Consider the following 24,446-nt stretch of genomic DNA (forward strand, 5'->3'; position numbering starts at 1 on the left):
GCCGGGCGGCGGCTCAGCCCCAGCCGGCCCCGCCTCGCCCGGGCGGGACCGCCGCCCTTGTCCCGGCGCCCGGGGCAGGGCCACGGGGACGGAGTTTGCCCTTCCGAAAGGCGGCTGCGGGGGCTGAGGGGCTGCGCCGCCCCGGGAGCGGAGCCCAGCGTGATGGAGCTACGAAGTTCGTCAAGGGTCTGGAGGATCCCACTTGTGAGGAAAGAAGGGAGATGGGCCTGGTCAGCCTCGGGAAGAGGTGATGAGATGGGACCTCATCCGTGTCTATCAGTATCTAAAGGGAGGTGTCAGAGGATGGATCAGGCTCTGCTCAGCGATGCCACCCAGTAGGACGAAAGGCAAAGGGCAGAAACTGATGCCCTGGAAGTTCCACCTGAACACGAGGAAGAACTTCTGTCCTGTGCGGTGACCGAGCACTGGAACAGGTGCCCAGAGAGGCTGTGGAGTCTCCCTCACCGGAGATACTCCAGAACTGTCTGGACAAAACCCCGTGCCTCACCACTGTGGTCCCTTCCGACCGATTCTGTGCCCCTGCACTGTGTGGGACTCGGGTCTCCACCGTGTGAGGGCAGAGACCTTGGCTGCCTCAGAGAGCCCTGAGGTAAAACCTGCCCCGATCATGCCCAGGGAAGCTGTGGATGCCCCATCGCTGCAAGTGTTCAGGGCCAGGCTGGATGGGGCTCTGAGCAACCCGGTCTAGTTAAAGATGTCCCTGCCAACCCGAACCATTCTATGATTCTGTGAGGTGTAAGTTGTGTTGAATCTGGTGTCTGAGGGGCATGTCCCTCCACTAAACTACCGGGAGGTGGTGAAGATGAAGGAGAAAATGATTGTTGCAACTGCCTGAGTCTGCCTCCTCAGTGGGGAAAAGGTTTACATGCCTCATTAATCTATGCCACCTATATACTTAAAAGCTCAATAACAAATATTGCCTATTTGTACTCTTATTTATTACTAATATATTGTCACAGTCACAGGTATTTATCAGGTGATTGCGTCCTCTCCCTTTTTCATTGTGCAAGGCCACGGCAGCCAGCAAATTAACAGTTTGGCTTATATTACACTGTAAAAATTTCAAGCTGCTCTCAGAAATCATTATTTTTCACCCATGCTGTGGAGGTTGAAATATTCCCAATGCAAGAAGTACCTCAAAGTGTGCAAGATGGGAAGGTTTCAGAAAGATGTGGCTCTACCCAAATAAATGGTGTAACAGAACAGGGAAGGGGGAGCTGCACAATGTGGGTCAGTAAGGGTCAACAAGGTAAGACCATTCCCAGTCTGCAACTTTTTTTTTTCAAGTGTTCTCCAAAACTACAGGAACAGTGTGCAGAAAGAAAGCAAATTACTAAGATTCCAGTTACGTAATTTGGTTATGTTAAAGCTGGTGCCTAATCTAAGCTGTTTGGTCATTCTACAGCCGAGAGAGAGGACCTTTCCACCAGTTTAAGAGTCTGGACAAATCACAGTGTGAGGAAACCTGTCTCTGGTGGTTCTAGTGGTGAAATCTTTTGTGTCTCTCTCGACTGGGGCACAGTTTAGAGCTTGCTGCTGTTAGACTAAATGAATCCCATCTTTCTTTTTTATTCTTGGCTCTGGCAACAACTTGGTACAGGATCATATGCCTGTCCTGTGTAACAACTGTTACACAAGAGCACAGGAGAGGAAAGCTCTTTATTTCATCAAGAAGCAAAGTGGGAGTGGTGTCTATTGCTTGGACACCCCAGCTAAGGAGAGCATCTTTCTTCTGGGAACATTTAATTCAAAAATATATTTAATAGCAAGCATTTCCAGTGTGGGGACATCAATACACAGAGGGAGAGTGCTTTGAGATTCATCAAGGTGGAATGTTAGAAAATTTCAATGTATTATTTTTACAATGTATTATATGCTAATTCAACCTGCCTGAGCTATAGTTCTCCTCACTAAGTAGGACATTATTCTGAGGAAGATTTTACAGTTCCAGGGCTTTATCAGCTCCACAGTCTTATTTTCTTGATTTCTTGATTTACTCTCATCACCTTGTAATATCAGGTGTAGTCTCACATTAAAAATGTGCCCTGTCAACGTTTTTCTATCCCAGGTGAGTCCAAAAGAGGTTTTTGTCCTTTTGATCATCACCTGTATGTTTTTTCCCTCTTTCCTCGTTCTTCAGCATTACTGATTACTGGCACCGAGTTTATTCTAGGAGACCAACTGTGTGTTGACACATTCTGTCCTGAAGGTGGGGAAATTTATGGAGCACAGTTCCAAGTACACAGCCCATTACTGTGTATTATAGAGAACTTCCCTCCTCTGCTCGGTGAAAACTCGTTATACCAGTTTAAAAATATGTCAGGTATGCATCTCCTTCCTCCAGCATTAATCATTAATTAACATGTGATACTGACATTTCTGGTTGCTACTTAATGTAGCAAAACAGTATTTTATGTGCGTTTCTAATTTCTTCTATCATCCTTCAGCATCAGTGGAGGGTGACACATCCAGCTGTCAGTGTCAGTACACTGGTAATGCTGCCCAAAACAGAGCCATGAGAACAAGCCCGTGTTTATAAAACTCCTCTCGCTAATTTGACTCCTTTGCCTCGTGTTACAGGCCAAAATTCATGTTTCTTCTCACAGAATGTGCTTATTGTATTAGCTACACAAATAGTTGAGAGTAGACACACTGAACCAAGCAGCTTTGATCAAAGAGGATCTTATTCAACTGTTTTGTCCTTTTTTCACAAACAGTTTTCATTTTGGGTATGTCTTTTCTTTTTTGCTGTATGTGTCTTGGATTTGATAAGAGTTAGTAGAACTGAGCAGTCAGAAAGAAAACATAGGCTGATGGAAAGCTATCTGTTATTTAATTGAATTTCAGTAGGCTTAGAAAGCTCCACAGTTGAAGTTCAGAGCCCCTTGTGTGAGGCAGTGTATGTAAAGTATAAGAACAGGCAACAGATAGACAAAATAGAGAAATAAATATGTACTGAGATATTAGATAACCATGAAAGAAACAGGGTTTAGCCAAAGCGAAGGTCAGGTTACATTTACAATCATTATGGTTGACTTAGTGTTGTGATAAACATGGTATTATCATGACTTGTTATTTGCATAAGAGTGGCCACAGGAAACCTCCAGACAAGAGCATGGTTTGTTGTACAAAGTACTGTACCAACAACAGGTCACTATTATTGTTTACAGTCAGTAATCCCACATGAAATGTGCTCTGGGACTGATTCATACAATTTTCCCCATGACTGACCACTTCCTTTGTTTGGCAGGGCACTTACAGCCAGAGCCAAAGGAAGGCTTCAGTGCCACAGCACTCCTTGCTTTTCAGTGCCCAGCTGGCAGAAAGCAATGAGATAAACTTACAGTAACTAAAACTTGGGGCTTTGCCTATGACTCAGTAGCAGTCAGATATCCCAGCCCAGATGTCACTGCTGCCTCCCTCCTGCCAACGCTTTGGGTTTTGTTTTGTGGTCAGGCAGGTTTGTGTAGTGAAACAGCTTAAAACAAACAGGACAAGACTGAAAGCTCCCTCCCCAAGTTTGCTGATGACACTAAACTGGGAGATGAGGTGGACATGTGAGAAGTGACAGCAATCTTGCAGAGACACCTGGAAGGGCTGGAAGAGTGGACTAGCAACAACTGTATGAAGTTTATTTAACAAGAGGATAGGCAAGGTCCTGCACCTGGGAACCCATTAGAGGCCAGGCCACACCTGGAGTACTGTGTTTGGTCCTGCTCTATGCAATTCAAGACACAGTCAGATTGGATGATCACCAAGATGATCAAAAGGCTGGCGAGCCCTCCCTGTGAAGAAAGACAACCAGTTAGGTCTTTGCTGCCTGGAGAAGACTTTGGGGAGACTTTATCAGAGCATTCCAGCACTTAAAGGGTTACTACAAAGAGAGTGGAGGCTCTCCTGGAGGAGGCACATGGAGAAGACAAGTGGCAATGAGTACAAATTGCTTGAAGAGAGGTTTCATCTTTATATGCAAATAATTTTTTATGGTGAGAACAGTCATTCACTGGAACAAACTCCCCAAGGAACCAGGTAGAGCTGGAGGTTTTCAAGATATGACTGGATGACTGGACAGGGTGGTACATAATCTCATCAAGCCTCCTGTCTCCATGAAAGACTGGACTTGATGATGTTTTGAGGTCACTTCTAGCTTGGGCTGTTCTACGATTCTATGATTCAGTGATTTTTTTTGGAGGTGCTCGTGTGTATATATATATATATATATATATATATTATTTTTTTTTAACCCAGATGTTTTTGCATTTGGTTTGGACTAACTGCTGTGGGACAAAACTTTAGGTTGAAGGAGACAGATCTGAAACCAGATTCACTGCTGCAAGGACAGCAACATCTTTGAGCTGCAGAGAGCAACTTCCGTCCCTCCCCTGGGTGATCAGGGTACATGTGTGGTGACTGAGACATGAGTTTGAACAGTCTGGTGGTTCAGAGACAACAGAGTCTTCTAGATGGGCACTTCCTAGACAAGCACTTGAGATACCATCACTTGCTGTGAAAAACAGTCAAGATAGGATCTGTGGAGAGCAGAGGTAGGCAGTATTTATTTGGTACTCTTTAGGAATGCCTTGAGCGTTTAGCCCTGCTTGTGATTAAGCCAGAAGAATATCTAATTTCCAGGTTATGTTATAAATTAATTGAGAAATGGCCCTGAGGCTGCTGTGGTTCTCTGCCTGTACAGAAGCAGAGCTGGAGGCACTGTGAGCTGTATTTATTAACATCTCTCCAGCCAACCTTCACAGTCTTCCTTCTGCCCTCTGGACTTGCAGATTCCCCGCTGTCCCTTCCCTCTTCAGTGCCTTATCTCCTCCCTGCACTGCAGTGGCCAGCTCACTGTCCCCCATCCCTTCTGCCTCCTCTGCCAGCCCCCCACCCCACCCAAGCCTCGGGACTTACCCTCCTTCCCCTACTGCCTCTGTGGTTTCTTACTGCTTCTCTCTCCATGAAGCCATGGCCCTCTTCCTTGCCTGATCTCACAGGCATACTAGTGAGTTGTCTAGGAAGTCAGACCTAATTTCTTTCCTCTCCTCCTGGTGTTAGTGCACCTCACTGGTGAGACAAGATTTGCAGGTATGAGGAGAAGGCTGCAGAGGAAGAGGAAGTTCCCTAATGAGTTGTGCTGCCTTCAGGCTTTGTCTGCAGTTTACCTGGGGGGAGAGAAAGGGGAGCTGGGGTGTATTTTTGGCACTTATTATCTCACTTTCATTTAAATTCTAGTTTCAGCTCCTAAGTCCTCTATTAGATCGACTCTTTTATCTTGTCCTTCAGCAGATCTACTCAGAGAGCAAATACTTCCGTTTTCCTGTGTTTTGTTTAGAGAGGGGTGGGACAGCTTTCTACTGGTGTTACAGTATCTGGTTAAAAGTGACCTAATTTTAATAGCTGTTCCTTTAGCTTCAGCTATTTAAAACATATGTTTTCTGACATTTAATGATAAGTTTGTTCTCCCATACATCCCAACAAGTATAAACAACTAGTTATTTTCCAATGTCAGTGTGTTTGAAATTAACGCAACTTATTTTCCTGTGGGGAATGGAGACATATGTCACTGAATTGGATTACATATTTATTGCATTATTTCCAAAGGGGAGAAGTGCAACTAGAATCAAAGAAATATAGAAAATTATTTACTCTAAGAGAGCAAAAAATACATATACTGTATTTTATATACAGTAGACATATACATAGAATGGAAATAAACCCGTCTTTTTAAATTGCTGTGGGGTTTTGTGGTTTGTGCTTTTTTCTTTTATTTACCTTTGTTTTTATTTTTCTTTATTAGTTTAAATTTCTAGTTTGATTTCTCTTAGAACTGAAATTTAATTCTTCTAATGGTATTCCATTGGCCCATGATATGTGCCTGGATGATCTTAATTCCAGTTCCCAAGGACAGGGTGTCCTGTGATACAGCAAGCTGTATTTTGCATTTGAGGAGTGTTTTCTGTTTCAGCAGGACTGAGTGGCTTGTGGAGGAGGAGAGCAGGATGGAGGGGTTCTTTGTAGGTCATGTTTGGGGGAAGGACCTGCCTTTGTCATACAGGATATTCTGGAAAGGAATTCTGGTGGGGCTGTGGGCTCTGCCCAGGGTCAACTTCAAGTCAGTGGAACAAATCCCAATAATTTCATTAGGTGCTGAATCAGGCCTTTACTAGATCAGGAAAGGGGTTTAGACTTCTGTACCAGAATATAGATGGACTTTAGACATTTAAATTTCATCTGCAGTCCAAACAGTCTCTGCTTATCAGCCATCAAAACCCGCTTCTGCCTTATCTCTTCAGGAACCTCTCAGTTTTCCTTGGAAGTGCAGTGGCAGCATGTGCTGTATGAGGTGAACAGAAAACTTCAGCTCAAACTTAACCTTGTCCAACAGAGTGGCTCACACATTTTCCATCCTCAGTGTCCCTCAAGCTCAGTGTCCACAGTGTGTTTGGGGACACTCAGGGGTATTTACTTGTGAATTTGGGTTCTGTGACTGTACCTCCATAAAAACCGGATTGGGGGATACCCTTCATGGTTCAGAAAGTGAAAGCAGAGATAAAAGCTTCTACTCAAGGCACTACAACAAGAAGACGAAAGGAGGAAAGAAGGATGGAAATCCTCACCTCCAGATCTTCAGGGACAAATCATGTATTTTACACTGCCATTGATGGATAAAATAATTCCCCATCGTGGCAAGCCCCTAATTGCACAGGACAAAGCTATTAGAGGATAATCCTAACCTAAATTGCAACCCTGTGTTTGAGCACTGGTTCTCCTAATGCTCCAGGATACAATTACAGAGCAAGGCCTGGAAACCACAGCCTTTGTTCTGCCTTATTGCTTAATTGTTTAATGAAGTATTCACTTCATCTAAGTGAGTGCTTTGTAATTTGTACTTGCATGCAGCTGGCAAAGGCAAAGAACTGGCTTTTTTACAGAATAACTTGTTCTTTTGGTGGAAGAAGGTACCATTAAAAATACCAGGCTCCAACAGTAAATAATTTGAGAGATCTCTCCATAAAATGGAAATCTCAACCTTGAAAGTGAGGAATAAAAGCACATTTGTTACTGCTGGGTTTTTGTTCCTTTTCCTCTTTAATGCTGTGCAAGGACAGATGGAAAAGGCAGTGGGACAACCAGTACCACATCTTGCACTAAGAGGTCTGTTCTGAGGTCAGGACACTGCTACCATGTGCACCTCTCAAACTGGCATGGGAGAGGTCTTCGCAAAAAAAGAGTAACCAAATAAGACTTATATCAAGATAAGAGCAATATTCAGGCCCTTAAATAAGTGCCAAGTCACTACATATAAGTACAAATAACATGAAAAAAAAACTATTCTAAAAACGTCAATGGATTTCAACAGTCTCCCTATTCTACTTTTGAAAATATTCCTATGCTCAGGACAACATGCCAGGCTCCAGCTCCTGAATAGTTCCCTGATGAAGGTCAAGTGCTCTGAGATATCTGTTCCCTACCTGAGCTGTGGGTAGGCAGCTCTTTACCTCCCAGCATTTCAGGTGTTTTGATCTTTTGAAGCTTTTCTTCCTCTTCATAACTATAGAAGGAGCTTAGACAATTAGCTCGGGGCTTGGATATCATTTTTGGCTGGTGACCTGAGCTCCAGACACAGGATATCAGGAGATTTGCAACAGGGAAGGGAGAGAGAATGACCCTGGGAACAGGAGAAAATAATTTGAACACTGGGGGCTTTTTTGAGTTCCAGCCATGCAGGGTCCCTTGCAATGCTAAGTACCAAAGAAACATTGCCAGTCTGTAATACCAAGGTTTTCTTCAATAGCTATGAAAGTGTTTTATGAATAAAATCAGCACAGACAGAAGAGGTGAGGTCACCTGTGCATTAATCCCTTCCTCTCTTGCTCTCTTGCCAGCCCTGCCTCTTGGGGAGGTACTGTCTGTGGATTCTTTCCTGGTTCTCACAAGGAAGGGAGCTTCACTGGGAGCACATTGCTAGAGGGGCACAGCAATGAGAGAGGTGGCTCACTTGGTGCTTTCCATGCAGACTCTGCTGTAGGTGCTGTTCTTGTCAAGTCCATGGAATGCAGGTGATGGGAAAGAAACCATCACACAGTTGCATTTGAGGTACCAACAGACAGAACAGTGTAGGGCACCTGGATGTGTATGGTAGATGCAAATGTATATAGTTAATACATTGATCTTGCCCCCTCAAAAATGCAAAAGACAAATGGATTATTTTTAACTGACATGTTCCATTTGAAAGCAAGTACAGGGCAAACATTTTGTTTGTCAGGACACTTTGTAACTTGTTTTCATGCAAGTACCATTTTCAACATCATTTAACAAGTCATTATAGACCTTTTAATAAATTATAGTCATTAACCTTGCCTAGGTAACTGAGGGCAAGATTTTAATTCAGGCAGTGAAGAGTCTGTCCTCTAGGCCTGTGTTCAAGATCACAAGAGTGTCAGAGCCAACACCAATTCAAGGACCAACAGGAATACACCTGGCTCACAGCCATCTGTTGTACCTTCACAGTGCTGCTGGTTCCTGCTCATGCCAGTGCACAGAGGCTTCTCAGGCTGCTGTTATCCACGCTCACTCCAATCAACTGTTCTTGCAGTTGGAAGTGCCAAAGCCTGAGAAGACCTTGGTTCCTTTGCCTTTAAGGACATACCTGGCAGCTTCTCTGTAGGGAGTTTCCTGCAGAGGCAGGAGTCTGACTCATGGCTGCTGGAGACACCTCCTGGAAGAGCTGTCATGCAATAGCCACAGGCAGTTGTGATTCAGTCCCGAGCAGTCTCATTAGCACCTGATTTCTTAATGGCATCCCGTATACACTTACATTACCAGCTATTTTTGTATCTTCCATGCAACCAACCACCACCTTAACAGGAACTCTCTGTCCACATGAAAGAGTGTTTTAATTTTGGTGGTTTTTTTTTTTTTTTTTAATTTAAATGGAAATGCTTGGATAAACTTTCCTTTAAACCCTTTAAATTTTGTTTATAATTAAGACTAAAAAACTGCTTTGCTTAAAACTGATATTTTGTACATTTTTTCCTAAAACCAACTCTTTAACTTTGTTGAGGAAAAGATTAAAGCAGGCTGAAAAAGTATTTATTTAGCACATTTTTGGCTTAAAATACTGTCTTGCCAGGTCTGTTGTTACTGCTACTTATCGCTCTTAGGTAACATTTGCTTTTTGTTCCAAAATTTCAGTTGTTTGCTTTTAGGGATGTTACTGGTGGTGGCACAATATCTGTGACTACAGATGGCCATAGTCTGAAATGGCTCCTGCTTGAACCAGCTTCTCCCAGTCAGCAAAAGCTCAAAAGTAGCAGGGAGGAAAACAAAACCAAGAGGACAGGTCACGCCTGTCTGTGGGAGCACACCTGCACAGCAGGGCTGAGGTTGTCTGGTGGAAAAGGTGTTGAATCATGACTGACTGGTCTGAGTGGAGCCTTTATAGTGAAAACTGGCAAAGCAGTTAAATTACATCTTCCACTCAGTCCACTGGTGAGAGCTGTCCAGAAGCTGCTGGGCACAAAGCTGGCATAACGTGTACCCCATTGCCATGGGCTCCTGCAGGTTTGGCCTGGGCTGGACCCCACTTGTCACCTTATCGGTGTTCTTGTTGACCTGGCTGGGTTTGCTGCATTCCAGAGCTCGTCATTCAATGTTGTTTGTTTGAATTCCTTGCTGCTCCAGCACAGCCCACTGTACTGGCTCTCTTGGTGTTTAAAGTTGTAGATTTCCCTCACTGTAGTGGCTTTGAACAGTGAATGTGCTCCCCATCCTTCTTCCACAGTATGGGAATCTGGGGAGAATGGGCTGATAACCAGTGTTCTCTGAAATTCCTATTACTAAAAGTATCATGATAGGTGGTCAAGCTCTCTTACTTTTCATGAAGCCAGGAGTAAAAGGGAGGCTCAGATAGAGACATCTGGCATTTGTATTCTTTCATATTTACAACAGTGTAATGATTACCTTCGCAGACTCTTGCAGAGTGCTCACCTCACTTGAGGGACAGAACAACTCTGCAGGATATCTGCATTACAATTGAAATATTGTTCCTGCTGAGAGAGGACTTGAGAGAATATTTTTATTTTTCAACAGCTCCTGCTGTGCCTTGGCATTTACAGTCCATCTGGACTAACACCTTCAGCAGATTTTTCTCTGCCCAGCAGACTCTGGGCCGGCAGTGACAAGAACATTAGTTCATCACCAAGCTGTGAGTAGCACAGTTGATTAACTCTTATCATTCACTGCTTTTAGTGTGTCACACAGAACTTTAGAACTTCCTTTACAGCTGGGGAAACTGAGTCATGGAGAGAAGAGACGGTGGCACTTAGTTCACCTGTTAAGGTGGGTGGAAGAGGCGGCATTGAGATTCTGGGTGGCTGAGCTCTGGCTGGGAGAACCATCCCCTGGATTCTATTCCTGAAGGCCTGAGGCATGAAGGCATGATTGTCCCCCTTCACCTCTTCTACCTGGCTTGCTGACACAGCCTCCTTGGGATGTCTTTCTGAATCACTTGTTCCATCCAGAACCTCTTACCAATCTACAAAACCCATTTGGATCTCAACTTAAGACTCCCCAGAAAAGCCAGAACAGACAGTCCCAAACTGTGCTCAGCTGAGCGGTCCAGCTGCCCAGACACAGCTGTGTTGCTCACAGGTGTATTCCTTAAAGGAGAACAGGGTCTCCTCTTGCTTCCGAAGATCTCCCTGAAATATTTTACCGAGTTGTCTGTCTTGAATCAGGTTGCAACTGGTCCTGCAATGTAATCAGTGATGATACAAAGGCAGGAAAAGCGGGAGAAGAAAGCTCAGAGCTCTGACTTGCAGGGCTCCCGGGGGTAGTTTCTCACACGTGCTGTTGGGAATAAACCAGGGGCTCATTCCCTGGGAGCAGTCCAGTAGAAAAACAAGGCTGGCAGCACCGGCCTGGCGCAGGTCCCGGCAGCCGCTTCAAGCTGTGAGCTGCCATTGCCCTCTGCCGACAGCTCGGTGTACGGTGCTCTGTTCTACGGCAAACGAGCACTTCTGGGGATCCGCAGAAAACTGAAGGATGCCCCCTCAGACAGAGATTTTTAGGGTTTATTGCTTGATTTTTTTATGTCCTTTCTCACTGTAACTTAGATGCTACACGTGAGTCCGTCAGCCAATCAATCAATCAATCACATACCAATCATCCCACATCAAAGCCAAGTGCAGTGTAAGCTGTGGCGCAAGGCATGGAGTGTACGGGGAGTGAGAGCCAAATTTGCCCTGTAGAGGTTATGGTGTACAGGGACAACTCAAATAAAACATAGTGGAAATAACCCCATTTTACCTGTACATCACTGAGATACTGAAAGGTCTACCCGAACCCACAACAAAGCAGCTCTGGTTCCCTGCTGGAAGTCAGGTTAATTCAAACCAGAAGTAAACCCCAAGCCCTGACTGCAAGGAGAATGGATCACACTGTTGGCATCTTCTTTTTTTTTTGCTTTTCAATTTTTTTTTTTCATCACGACATTGGATAACTCCTTAGCTCACCCAAAGCTACAATTCAAATGTTGTTTGGGGGTAAAGCAGGCAGAAAAAATAACCTGTGATAAACAGAAGGTTGGACTGGAAAGTCACATTTCTATTCTGCCTCTGTCAGTTTGACAAAGGTGATAGTGGAGTTTTGTGAGAAAGCCAGGAAGTGAATCAATTTTTAATTTGTTTTTGTTTTGTCTTGTCTGTTGTTGTTTTTGTTTGGTTTTTGTTTTTTCCAGGGCATTAAATTTTTTAAATTTTTATTTATGTTTCAGAATTATTTAATAAATTAAGTATAGAAATATATTGAAATATTATAGTGAATGAGTGAGAAAGGCCTAGGACATTTAACAGGTTGGTTTTTAGCCTATGAACTGCCACTGAGCACTTTACTAACTTTTCCTGTGATAAATTCACAGCTTGTGATTGTTATGAGCACTGAATAAATTCGTGTTGCATTTCAACCGTCCAGTACCTCATAAAGATTTCAGGCTGTCAATGGAAATATTTTTGGACTGCTTGCTCTGAATAAATACTCATGTGGAAAAAGACTAAAAGCTTACAGGAACATCCACAGACAGCAAAGAAAAAGGACTTTTATCTTTGACAACTTCCATTTTAGTGTGATGAGTACATAGTAGGGACTAAGTGTTTTTTCATAGGCTCTGTAAAAGGATGAAGTCTTCTCTTGCCGCTATAAATAAATGTTATTCCCCATTTTAAGCAGCAAAGGCTTCTGATTTCAGTGATTCAGGCCAGTTTCCAAGCCCATTTGTGGGGCGGAGATATCAAAATTGAAATTCCTGAACTTGAGTGCTGTCATTTTATTAAATAGATTATAGCAGGCATTATAGCAACTGTAAAAATAAGTAATAGTATTGATAATTAATAATAGTCTCAGGCTAATGAATAAGGGGCTGATGATTCTTGCAATGTCCCAGTAAAAAGGGGGTAAATTAGGTCAGTTTTCCAGCCCTCTGTGCGGGTGCTCTGAAGAGCACCTCAGTGTTTCTCCTGCTGGGCCTTCTTTCAGAGAGCCAAATTCTCTCATTACCCTGCTCTTCCATCTGTTATGGTTCAGATTTGTGGACCCATGTAAGAATGAGTACTTTAGTCATGTAAAAATCTCAGCATTCATTGAAACAAAATTAGTCCCCAAGGACAGAGAGAGAAAAACCAGAGTAAAAGTTCTGACTTCACACTGGGGTCTCAAAACCAAATGAACAAACAAAAAAGAAAAAGCACACTAGTGAGGTCCTGAAAGAGAAGGGAGATTAACTCAGAATTATTCACCATGTCTATATTTATACAATATCCTAACCTTCAGAATGGGGATTTTTTTAATATAGGATTAACTCCCTTAAACAACAGATGATAAAGTTTTATTGGCATGAAGAGTGTCTTTCATTAAACAGGTACAAGAAACAAAATATTCATATATAAACTGAAGACCACATTAGGAGAATGACTTCATGTGTTCATTTCCTTTCCCCTATGTTCTATATATGATTTACTAATTCTTTATTGTTTCTTTCCAGAAGCATCACTCACTGTCTACACTGAGAATGATTTTGGGCCAGGAAGAGGAGAAGACCAAAGCAGGTATATATATCACTTTATCCTTGATGCTGACAGGGCAAAGTGGACAGGGAAAACATCACTCATCCTTCCAAACATGATTTCATCCACTGTAATTGTTTATAGGAGGACAGGTCTGGAATAAAACCTGAGTGCCACTTTGGAAGACCTCACGCCTTCTCTGTCATCAGCAGCTGAGGCAGCCTGAATGTCAACATTCCCTTATTGCAGGGAATGTGTCCTTAAAAACTCCTTCAGGAAGCAGAGCTGCTCCCTCAGACATGGCCCATTACGTTAGAGCTCCTGATGGGGCTCCAAGGAGCCGAGTGACAGACTCAGACACCGCCATCCATACCTGTGCTGCATTTCTGGGAGGGGATGTTCCCTCAGCAGGACTGGTGGATGAGATGGAGACCTAAATCTGTGTTAAATCCAACAGGTTAATCTGCGCTGCCATGGAAGTGAGGTTAAAGAGCTGGTGGGAAAGTTTATTTTTAGTTATTAATCTGCGCTGCCATGGAAGTGAGGTTAAAGAGTTGGTGGGAAAGTTAATTTTTAGTTAGAGTCCACAGCATTACAAGTCTTGGTTTTGGTAGGCTGAAAATACCATCCTGCCTCTAGGAGGGAAAAATAAAGTCTCTCATATTAAGTAGGGCATAAACATTAGTTATTAATCAAACTTATTTTAGTAGTCAAAATTCCATTAATTATTTTACCATCTGATTCTGTTTTAATTTCTTTGTCTATAACAACCATAATCAATAAAATATAAAATAGCCCTGTGATGTTCCCACTATCATGACTCCAGGATACAAATATTAAAAGTAAGTGTTAATGCTTTAAAACTCATAGCATGAAAATTACTACAGTTGGGCACATCAAAGTTGAATGAACTCTTTTCCCCTTCCCAAACACACAGTGGTATTAGGGGTATATTTCTACTGTTTTCTTTTTAGAAAATCTACAGTTTTGACAAAAATAATTCCTAATATTGACCATAAGCATCCAGGAGATGGTACATCAGACTGTGAAGAGTGAGAAAGGTCCAGCTCTGATGGTTTTTTCCTTCCTTTGCTAGTGTAAAGGAGGATGGGAACGCATTATTCAGCAGTGAAATTCAGAATTAGTATAATTGAGTTGCAATGCCAGTGGAATCAAGACAAATGAATCCTACTCATTGCAGTATGAAATTTGTCCTATAGCTTTAGGTCTTCATGGAAATCTAACCATTTGTCTAGTCTCCTTATTGCTCAGATATGGCAGCCAGCATTTACATGAGATTATTTAAATGTAGAATTATTAGAAAAGTTTGCAGCTACAGAGATAGATGGGTTTTACATAAAATCCCTGCTCTTTGTAGCAGCCCAGTGTGATATTGAGAAAGATAATGGTCAGAAAGTACATTGCCAGGCTCCTAATGAGAAACTGTTGACAGTAGAATTACCCCAACATTCATCAAAAAGCCAATAAATGTCAAGCAAGAGGCCTTTGATGCAGTAGCTCATAATTCCTGTTCAGAAGCCTTTGCAGTCACTTCAGGGCACGCTGTCATCCTGCATTTCTGCTGATTTCACAGAAAACTTTGTTGCTGAAGAAATCCAAGGAGCAGGTGTCAGCATTCCGAGTGCCACTGCTACAGTGCCACGGGCTCACCGTGACACCTCAGGCACGGCACATTTGGCCTCAATTTCCCCACCTGCAATACAGGAATGACAGTTCAGGAAATACCCAGAGGCAATTCTGTGAAGGACACAGTGCTCCATCCATCCATCCAAATGCTCAGAAATCATGAGCTACATGGTAAAAACTCTGATGCTGACTCCTTCCACTGAGGAAGTCATGTATTTTTAATGTTAACTACGTCCAGCTTTTGGGGACTTTGTAGGACATATTTTCAACCTCTCTCCTCCACAGCTGCAGATTACTTCAAACCAACCCAAAACTAATTCTTGCCCAGGCTGCTGAATTCTGGGTTGGGTAGCCTTAAGGAAACTCCATGAAGTTTATGTAAAAGCTTATATAAAGTGTTCTTGGGCTCTGTGGAGCACAAAGGGTATAAATACCTTGCCCATTACCCAAGTCCTCTGTTTAACTCTACTTTCAGTACATATTCCCCAAGTGATGTGGTGAGGCAGGTCATTGCGTGGTCCATGAATTAGGAACAGTCTTGTGCCATGTGTTATTTGTCACTGCTCCCTGACTTTTCATTTGCCTTGTTCATGAGGGGAGCCTGAAGCTAAATCACAAGTGATATGACCATGTCCTTTTGCCTTTGTATTTTTTCTAAAATTTTCAAGTAAAGACTCAAAGCCATTCCTCTAAGGCCTCCATGGACTCTGAGGCAGTTCATTCCATTCATGCTGGCAATTCCTTGCTTGCATATCATGACTGGTTTCCATTCCAGCTGTTCCTATATATATGGATAGAAAATGTGTCCCTGTTGATCATTTCCAAGGATAAGCTGCATCGTAGAGGCTGTATGCAGATGGAGCTGCACTTAGTTTCCAGAGCCACATGCTGTTAGGTTGACTTGAAACTAGGCTAATTACCTGGCAGACTTCACTGCAGAGAGATTCTTTAATAAAAATGGAGGGGGTGACAAGGGATAGGCTCCTTGCTATTTTGGGACAAACTCTTCCCTCAAGCAGCAGATAACCATGGTGGTAAGGCTCCCAATCTATCATTTGGTTTGCTGTTTCTTGGCTGTAGTACTTAATTAACAGTTCTGGAACTGTTCTGTTTTCCAGAAATAGACTGTAAATCCATTAAATGAAACAATAAGGGCAGATGTGGACAAAAATAAAAAGCCCATGCAAGTCAGAAATGAAAAATTAAGTTGTTTTGTCAGTCTTCAGGGGCCAGCGTGAGAATGTTATAAAACCTTCTGAAGCTTTTCTGTCTAGTGTTCAAGCAAGAGGGAAATGTTCCCGTGGATGCCAACATTTTTAGAGCTGATGATTGCTAATTAAAAAAGTACTACTGACAGGACAAGGCAGAGTGGTTTGAAACTCAAAGAGGATGGTTTAGATTGGATATTAGGAAGAAATTCTTTAATTTGAGGGTGGTGAGGCACCGGAATAGGTTCCCCAGAGAAGCTGTGCATGCCCCAGCCCTGGAAGTGTTCAAGGACAGCCTGAATGGGGCTCTGAGAAACCTGATCTAGTGGAAAGTGTCTCTGCCATGGGGCTGGAATTAGATGGTCTTTAAGGTGCCTTCCAACCCAAACCATTCTAGGATGATCCTATGATTCTATAGTTACATAATTACTTTACTACATGAAATAGTACAAATACTGTGAAAACCGAGTTAAAACAAAAATATATTTTCTATTCAAAATCTGAATGGAGTTAATAATAATGCCCAACCCTATCTTGTGTAGATGGCCATCAACTGCAGAAGAATTTCTGAATATCTGAAAGAGTGTGCTCATCTAAACTGTCACTCATGCTTTAAGATGGCCAGTGAAACCATTTTATTACTGCAGTTAGCTGGAAAGGGCACTGTTCTGCAAAAATCAGATAATGTACTTATTTCTAAAAGCCTGGAACAAAAGAGCCAGTTGAGATTTGCTGAGTAGTTGCAAGATGGCCATTAAATATAAATATTTTTAAAAACAATTTACTCTTTCCTAATGCTTTTAGAGCAGTGTGTGGGAACAGAGTCTAAGTGCAGCATCTTACTGCATTGGAAAGGACATGAGGAAGGTTATTGGGCTCCAGATTTAACTCTTCCATCTTGCAATTGCTCGTAACACTTTCTAACCTATATAAACTATGTGAGTTTGTAAAAACATTACCCATCTTTCCTGGTGGTAACAATAAAAATTTAGATTTTTAAAAAAGCTAATGCCATTGATGCACATTTTTCACATTTAATGTGAAACACTTTAATGATTAATTGAAGTTTAAGTTTCCATTCTTAAAATTAGAACTTGCAGCAGAAATGGTTTTTTTTTTCTTTTGAACCTGGAGATGGAGAAGAGACTTGCTTTGTGGGGCTGTATATGTACAATTGATATTTCCACATCTGGAGTTTTAGTAGCCATAGGTAGGATTAATCTGATCTAACTTAAGACATCCAAGTCTGCACCAAGCCTTTTAGGCTGCTTCTACTATCAATAAGGAAAAAAAGGCCCATCCATACTGTGATTCACGTGGTCTTGTTTAGATGTCTGTTTAAGGATGAGATGGATGAGCCCTCATGATTTGGTTATGTGGAACTTCAGAAAAAATGTGTTTGCTTGGAGGTCATCCCATACCGATCACCATGGATTGATACCAAGGCTCCTTTCACGCATTACTGCCATCAATAACACATCCTCAGCAAACCTGCAGATTCTGTGAAACTGGGGCAATGGCTGACACCCCAAATGGCCTGGCTTTGATTCAAACCAACCACAATTCAAGAAGAAATGCAAATTTCTTCACCTGGGAAGAATAACCAGTACAGGGTAGCAGAAGAGGTGAGGAGTGGACTGGCAGGGAGGGCACAGTCCTGCTGGAAATGGGCTCCCAGCGATGCCTGGCTGAATCCAAGCCAGCAGAACACTCTCATCACAGAGCAGAGCAAACACACACTGAGAACTACTCACAGACCAGCACATGGAGGGCCTATTTTGCTCTCCTCTGCTCAGATCTGGTGATCTGGTCATATTTAGGATACAGCCCAGTTTTAGCACAAAAGGGATGTGGAGAAACTGGAACTGGTGCACTGGAGGGGTGGTTACCCAGAGAACATGACCTGCAGGGAGGGTGGAGGAAGCAGGGCTTGTTAGTCTGGCACAGAGGAATCCAAGTGTGGTCTACATGCAGCCTGTGACTGCTTGAAGAGGGTTACACAGATAATGGAGCTAAACTTTCTCAATAATGCCAAATAATGTAAATAGGGAGAATGGCCATAAAATGCTGCTTCAAGGCTCAGACTGGACATTAATAAAAAATTCACTTGGAAGGCTGCAACTGATTACCCAGGGGAACAGCTGAACGCCTTTTTCTGGAAGCTGTCAAGTCCTTAAATCCATGGCTGAAGTGCTCCAGTGCTGGTAAAAGCCCAGCTTTGAGCATAAGGATGGACTTCCCAACTAATACACCAGCCTGAAAATACAGCTGGGGCAAGACACTGCCTTTCATCCCAACCCATGTTCATCCTTCCTGGAGTCAACAAAACTCCTTAGAGCTAGGACAAGTGCTTGAACTGATGGTGGAAAATCAGGATTTGTGGGGGACAAACTGCTGACACATACAGTACACAGAAAGATATGAGGAGCAATGGGCAACTGTTACAGGCTTCTGCCTGTAACACTCAAACAGTCCCGGAATCCATTATTATGCGTACTACCATCATCTCTGGAATGTGTCCAAGCCCTTCAATTCTCTATTAATAAAAATAAATAGCAATTCTCATCCAGAACTATGGAGGGAAGGTTCTGAACAAGGTGATCTGAGCTCCCTCAGCCCCTGTGACTCCCTATGTAACCTGAGACACGTTAAACCGATTTTTGCAGCATAGAGTTACTTCTAAAACCACAGATTAAATTGACTGCTAAGAAAACCCATTTTCTTTGATTTTTCTTAACATTTATTACATACTTAGAGTAAATTTATTGTGTCTGGCATTTGAAAGAAGAGAAATTTAACTTTCAGCAAGAATAAAAATATAGTTCCCAAAGGCAACGGCGTGAAGAATCATAAGGCACAGCTAAGGTTTGTTTAGAGACAAGACTCATTTCTTCTCCTCCTGAGAGTGTGACCAGACAGGCTTACGCTTCTGAACAAAGGCTTCAATGCCTTCCTGCCCATCTCTCAAAGTCAAATTATCTACCATGACCTTAGTAGTTATTTTGTAAGCAGTGTCGAGGTCCTGGGTTATCTGTCTGTAAAAGGTAGCCTTCCCCAAGGCCAGGACGGATTTGCTGCTTTCACAGATCTTCTGAGAGATTTTCATGGTCTCTTCTTCCAGCTTGTCTTCTGGTACCACCTTGCTGACGAGCCCGTGCATTAAGGCTTCGTGGGCAGTGAGAGGTTCACCCGTAAAAAGCATCTCCAGTGCCACCTGAACAAGGAAAAATACTGTGTTAAGTCAACCCAGCTGCCTCAGTGCTTTGCTTTGTTTGGGGAGCTTCAGCCTCCTCCTTAAAGTACAAGTTACTCTTTTCACAAATGATTTAATTATTTTGGTCTTTAAAACTGCCACGGATCTGTTAATAGGTCTCAGCAAAGAGAAAGACTGGGTCTAAAGCTGGTCTCTTCAAACCTGCCTGCTGATTTCAGCTGTCCTAGGCTGACACCCCGGGTTTCTCTTCAAAAGCCCACAGTCTCTAGTTATTGCTGTAGAAATTAAAAGAGAGGTGGATCATCTACAAAGTCAAATCACTGAACTTGTTAATTTAAGCTGAGCATATGTGCAGTTTTGGAAAACACCTGTCCTAGTTTTAAGTTTAGTATGGGTGGTTTTAAATATGGACTTTTTATAGCCACATTATTTCTGTCTCCTGCTGCTTTCAGCATCTGGTGCTTGAGGTTTGAAACTAAAAAAATCCCCCAGATAATCAGTGACTATTCAATGTTATGTATCAATGAAACTGTTTTCCGAGACTCCTGATGCAACTGACCAATGCCTGAATCATAAAAGCTGATTATCCTGATTAGCATCTTTACTCTGGTAGCTGCAAGCAATGGCAACACTTCTTTCATTAAAAGGCAAAAATCGGCAATTCTGGGAACTGTAGGGAATGTTCTTATTGCTTTGAAAAGTGGCATAGAGAAAAGTATTTCTCACACATTTTAAAAAGGTAATCCTAAAGCCCAGAATTACTAATTCAGAAACAGCTACAACTGCACACAAGAGCAGACTTAGAAAAATCCCCCATGGACTCTACTTTAACAGGATGTCCCTGCAGATGGGAAATTTCAAGCTGAAGCTCTTATCCAGCAATAGGATGTGTGCAGTTCAGTCACTGCATCTCAGCAGAACCCTGCTGGGCTTGGACCGTCTGTCTGCACGAATCCAACTGGATCAGAACTTAAAACTTCTATTCTCAGTTATGGAAGCTTTATAGACTGTACTATTTTTTATCCTGTGAGAGATGTGCAGCCACAATCAGTAGGACATAAAACAGGAGGGTTTTAGATGCTATTTAAAGCATCTTGATCTACAGCCAGGCAGACCCTGCTGGCAGTGAAATGTCATTGCCTGGCAAGAATTGATGCCTCGGTGGGACTGTTATCCTGAACTTGCAGGGGTTTCCTCCTCAGGGGAGAACATCATTGGCTAAAGCCCTGAGCTGTCTGTTGGAAAGGAAGGGATTGCTGAGCTGCTGGGATGAGCTCGTGCTGGTTGGAGTCACATCAGTAGGAAGCTGCCTTTCCTAAACAAGAGTTCACCCTTTATTATTTTCCCAGTCCAAGGAGTTATGGAGATGCCTTTTGAAACAAAGTATTTTGAATGTTGCACTGCAGGAAACTAAAGTTCACGCAATGGAACTAAAACTCCTAACCAACTTTTTGCAAAATGATGAAGAATATCTGCAAAGGAAGCCTACCTTTCTTGGAAGAGATCTACCCAAGGCCACAGCTGGTGTGGAGCAGAACAGCCCAATGTTTACTCCAGGAGTAGCAAACTGCGATTTCTCACTTGCCACTGCGATGTCACAGCTGGCCACGAGCTGGCAGCCGGCTGCTGTAGCCAAGCCGTTTACTTTGGCAATCACTGGCACTGGAAGTTTCTGGATTAAAGTCATAACCTGCATGCACAAAAGGCAGTGGTCAGTATGGAAATTCAGGAAGACATGATGTTGTTTTGGAAGCCATCAGAAGTACCTTCCTCTCTATTCACCAAAAAAACCACAAACTGTTGGATCTTGGCTCCTTTCTGATGAAAGGGTGATGAAGGGCTTGTAGCTTTCACATATGGCTTTTACAGCATTCCTTAAATATGGGCTTGGCAATGTCTTAGAGATCACTAGTACTGGAGGAAGTAGAACAAAAAGTTTCAAAGTACTCACTGTTGTCACACTGAGAAGGATTAGGGCTTAAATTCTAGCTCCACCACTATCAGAGGGGATTTTGCCGTTCTCTCCAAAGGCTCCAGGATTCACTTTAACTTCCCCACCTCCCTGACCTGTGTCTTCAACAAGAACTCCGACAACCAGTGAGTCAGATCTTACTTTCACATTGTCTACTTGATATTTAAGCTGATCCTGAACTTTTAACTAAATAAATGCTGGGAAAGAACATTCGATCACAAGTGATTTGAAGGTGGTTATCCCTAGACTTCTAGAAAAGACATTGCTCAGATACTCAGCTGCAAGGAATACTGGCTAAACTAAGGAATACACCCTGACTGTGCCCATTGTTGGGGACATGCACATTAGCATTTTAGCCCTTCTATTTACATGTAGAGAAATCCAGGGAGAACGTAACTGCATTGGGATCAAGCATTGAAACAGCAGAGCAGCAAAAATAAAGGAATCTGAAGGAATAATCTGTGCTTTAGCAAGTGACCAGTGCTGTCCCTCCTTAAACCAATGCTTGCTCTCAACACCAGGCAAAGGCAGAGGCACTCAAGAAGAACTGCTTACCTCTGCACATAATTCAAACACTTGGGAATGATGCTTCACATCATCTTCACTTGACAGTTCCTTTAAATCATGGCCAGAACTAAATACAGGTCCTTCCGCTGCAAAGAATTTCAGGAAAAGTCAGTCTGAATTAATAAAGAAATCAAGAGTTGCAGCATATCAATGTCCCAGCTAAAGGGATGTCAATGGCATGCCAATGTTCAAAAAGGAGTTTGAGGAGGGAGTTTTGAACAGAATTCCAAAATATCACCTTCTGGGTTTTGTGGCAATTTTAAAGTGCTGCAATGCAACATTTAGACACAGTAACACCCATTATCACTTTTCAAGGTCTCATTTCACTTCCATTACACTTAACTCAGTTAGAAAGAATGCACTTCACACATCTGAGCCCAGTTTTGTGAAAGGATGTTCAAAACAGCTCCTCAGTACTTATCAGCTGAAGCAAGGCTGGAGTGCTCTGCTCTCAGACTGAAAAATATACTTAGTCCCTATTGTACCCAGAATTAATTATTAACTTTTGCTAAATAAGCATCAATATTTTTTCTGCCATGGTGTTGAAGGTCACAGTGGAAAAATAAAGAAAAAAGGTTATTCTGCTACAGGAGAACCAGAAGGGTTGTAGGACTGTCTTCACCACTACTAAACTGTCATCTAGAGAACCCCCAAAAGCATGTTCAGGGTTTGGGCAGCAAAAGAGGAGGTTTCTATGGAACTAAACTTTGGATTTTCTAAGATCAAAACACTCTATACAGGTACACAATCTTTATGACAGTTTTCCTTTGTCATGCGACTACCTGCCAGTCGAATGAACCAATGTGATGCCTTCCAATCCTGCAGAACTTCTCAGGTATTTGTATGGATCTGGCATTTCCAGCTGCAACTATGCAGACCAAACCTTACCTAGATTTATTTCCTATGAATCAGATTACTGAGACACAATCTATCCAGAAATAACCACACAACTGTCAGTCAACTCATGGGGTTGGCAATATGTATATGGAGATTATTTACATCTATCTGCATTTGAACGTCATTGAACAATTTGCTGCTAAGTCTGTGTTAAAGGCCCAAAGCATTCTCTGAGGAATCTTTTATTTCCCTGAAATTTCTTCTTTTGTGTTTTATTCAGCAGGGGAATCAGAAATAAACAGGAACGTTCAATTTCTAAAAAAACAAATGCAGTTGTGCTCACAAATTCCCAGAGCACTGTACTCCCAACACTTCAGTGTTTTGCAAAATTTCTAACTGCTGTTTGACATGAGGAGTATGTGCATTTAAACTCACCCCTGTGAAATCAGGTCTCTTCCACTCTTATGTGTGTGCCCTAACACAGAGTTTCCCCCTACGTATAGGAAACAGCATGATCCTAAATTAATAAACCAATTTATCTAAGATGTTTGAAGGAGGGCAAAGGATGGTTATCTTAAAATAGCAGAGGAAAAAGAAATGGCTTAGGTACGGCTCAAGTTTCATCACCTTTAAGAACTCTACAGCTTAATATCTAAATGGGTGGAAACTGTAACAGGCTTTGAGAGAGGCTATTTTACATCCGCGGGTCATGGGTGTCTGTGGTATTGATATCGTGATTTCTCCTTCACTGGAGTGCTTTTCTAAAGTAGTTCCGACAAATCATTGGCAAGGATGAAGCTGATCCTGGCTCAGAGCAAGGAAACAGAGCACTAGGTTTGCAGAAACCCTGTTTTTTACTACAGTCTGTACCTGACAATAGGGCAACAGGTGCCATCCTAGCTTTGGCCGTTCCTGCACAAAACCCCTACGTGTGGATCTTAATGCTTTACCTTGATAACTCTTACAACTTCTTTTTTGTTTGGCTTTCGTTCTGTTTAAAGTATTTTTTACATACAATCTTAAAAACAACTCACGCTAACCCTAAAAAGCCGAGGCGTACACACTCTCATACCCCGACTGAAATGCTGACGTTTAGGAACGTGTTAATGCTTACACATGTTGGCTAAAACCAAAGGCGTAACAAAATTCCCGTCCGTCGTTAATGCTGAGTTAGGAATGAGGAATTAGGCACGGGAGAGGGGAAGCTGGGGTGAGTATACAGGAAGAGGGGTGCAGACAGCCGCGGGAGACCCGAGGGCCATTATGGAAACACACAGGTCCCTTCCTGCCCCGTTCCCCGCAGTTCCCGGCGAGGTCTGTGTTCCAGCTGCCCGGTGTGTCCCCCGCCCGCCCGCCCGGGTGCCGCGGTACCCGCGATGACGATGACGCGGAGCTCCGGGCTCTTGACGTCGTGCAGCAGGTCCCGCCGCAGGCTCTGCAGCATGGGCAGCGACAGCGCGTTCCGCCGCCGCTGGTTGTTCAGGACGATGGTGCTGCAAAACCCGGGAAACACAGCGGGGTTACGGTCACCGAGCCGCCAACGCGGCCGCGTCCCGGAGCCCCCGGCGCCCCCGCTCACCGCACGCCGCCCGCCTGCCGCCGCTCCGTCAGCGGGGCCTGCCCGGCGCCCGCGGCCGCGGCGCTGCTGAAGGCGGCCGTGAGGCGCCTCCGCAGCGGGCACAGCCGCGCCGCCATGGCTGCGGGCTCGGGCCGGGGCGGGCCGGGGAGAGCCGGGCGGGCCGGGGCGGGCCGGCCGGGCGGAGCTCCGCAGCCCCGGGGCGGGCAGCGCGGCCCCGCCCGCCGGTGCTGCCGGGCGCAGGATCGCCGAATCGATCGGGTTAGAAAGAACCGCTGAGGTCATCGAGTCCGACCTGTGACCAAACACCGCCCTGTCAACCAGACCGCGGCGCTGAGTGCCACCT

General features: G+C 43.4%; 1 protein-coding gene and 1 long non-coding RNA gene across 2 annotated transcripts; one reads left to right on the forward strand and one right to left on the reverse strand.

Annotated features, from left to right (window-relative positions):
* Window positions 1-4,256: 4,256 nt before the first annotated feature.
* LOC136361988 (uncharacterized) lies at window positions 4,257-14,989 on the forward strand. The gene is made up of 3 exons (XR_010743712.1): window positions 4,257-4,565; window positions 13,061-13,121; window positions 14,674-14,989. It is a non-coding gene; the product is annotated as an uncharacterized lncRNA (long non-coding RNA).
* A 3,662-nt stretch (window positions 14,990-18,651) lies between these two features.
* ECHDC3 (enoyl-CoA hydratase domain containing 3) lies at window positions 18,652-24,237 on the reverse strand. Its single transcript, XM_066318817.1, has 5 exons — window positions 24,104-24,237; window positions 23,896-24,017; window positions 21,676-21,773; window positions 20,638-20,838; window positions 18,652-19,148 (listed from the first exon to the last, which is right to left on the reverse strand). Exons 1-5 carry the CDS (start codon window positions 24,217-24,219, stop codon window positions 18,819-18,821), a joined length of 867 nt encoding a protein of 288 aa, XP_066174914.1. The 5' UTR covers window positions 24,220-24,237; the 3' UTR covers window positions 18,652-18,818.
* Window positions 24,238-24,446: the final 209 nt, after the last annotated feature.

This window comes from Sylvia atricapilla, chromosome 5 (assembly GCF_009819655.1).
Source record: "Sylvia atricapilla isolate bSylAtr1 chromosome 5, bSylAtr1.pri, whole genome shotgun sequence".
Classification (NCBI taxonomy): domain Eukaryota; kingdom Metazoa; phylum Chordata; class Aves; order Passeriformes; family Sylviidae; genus Sylvia; species Sylvia atricapilla.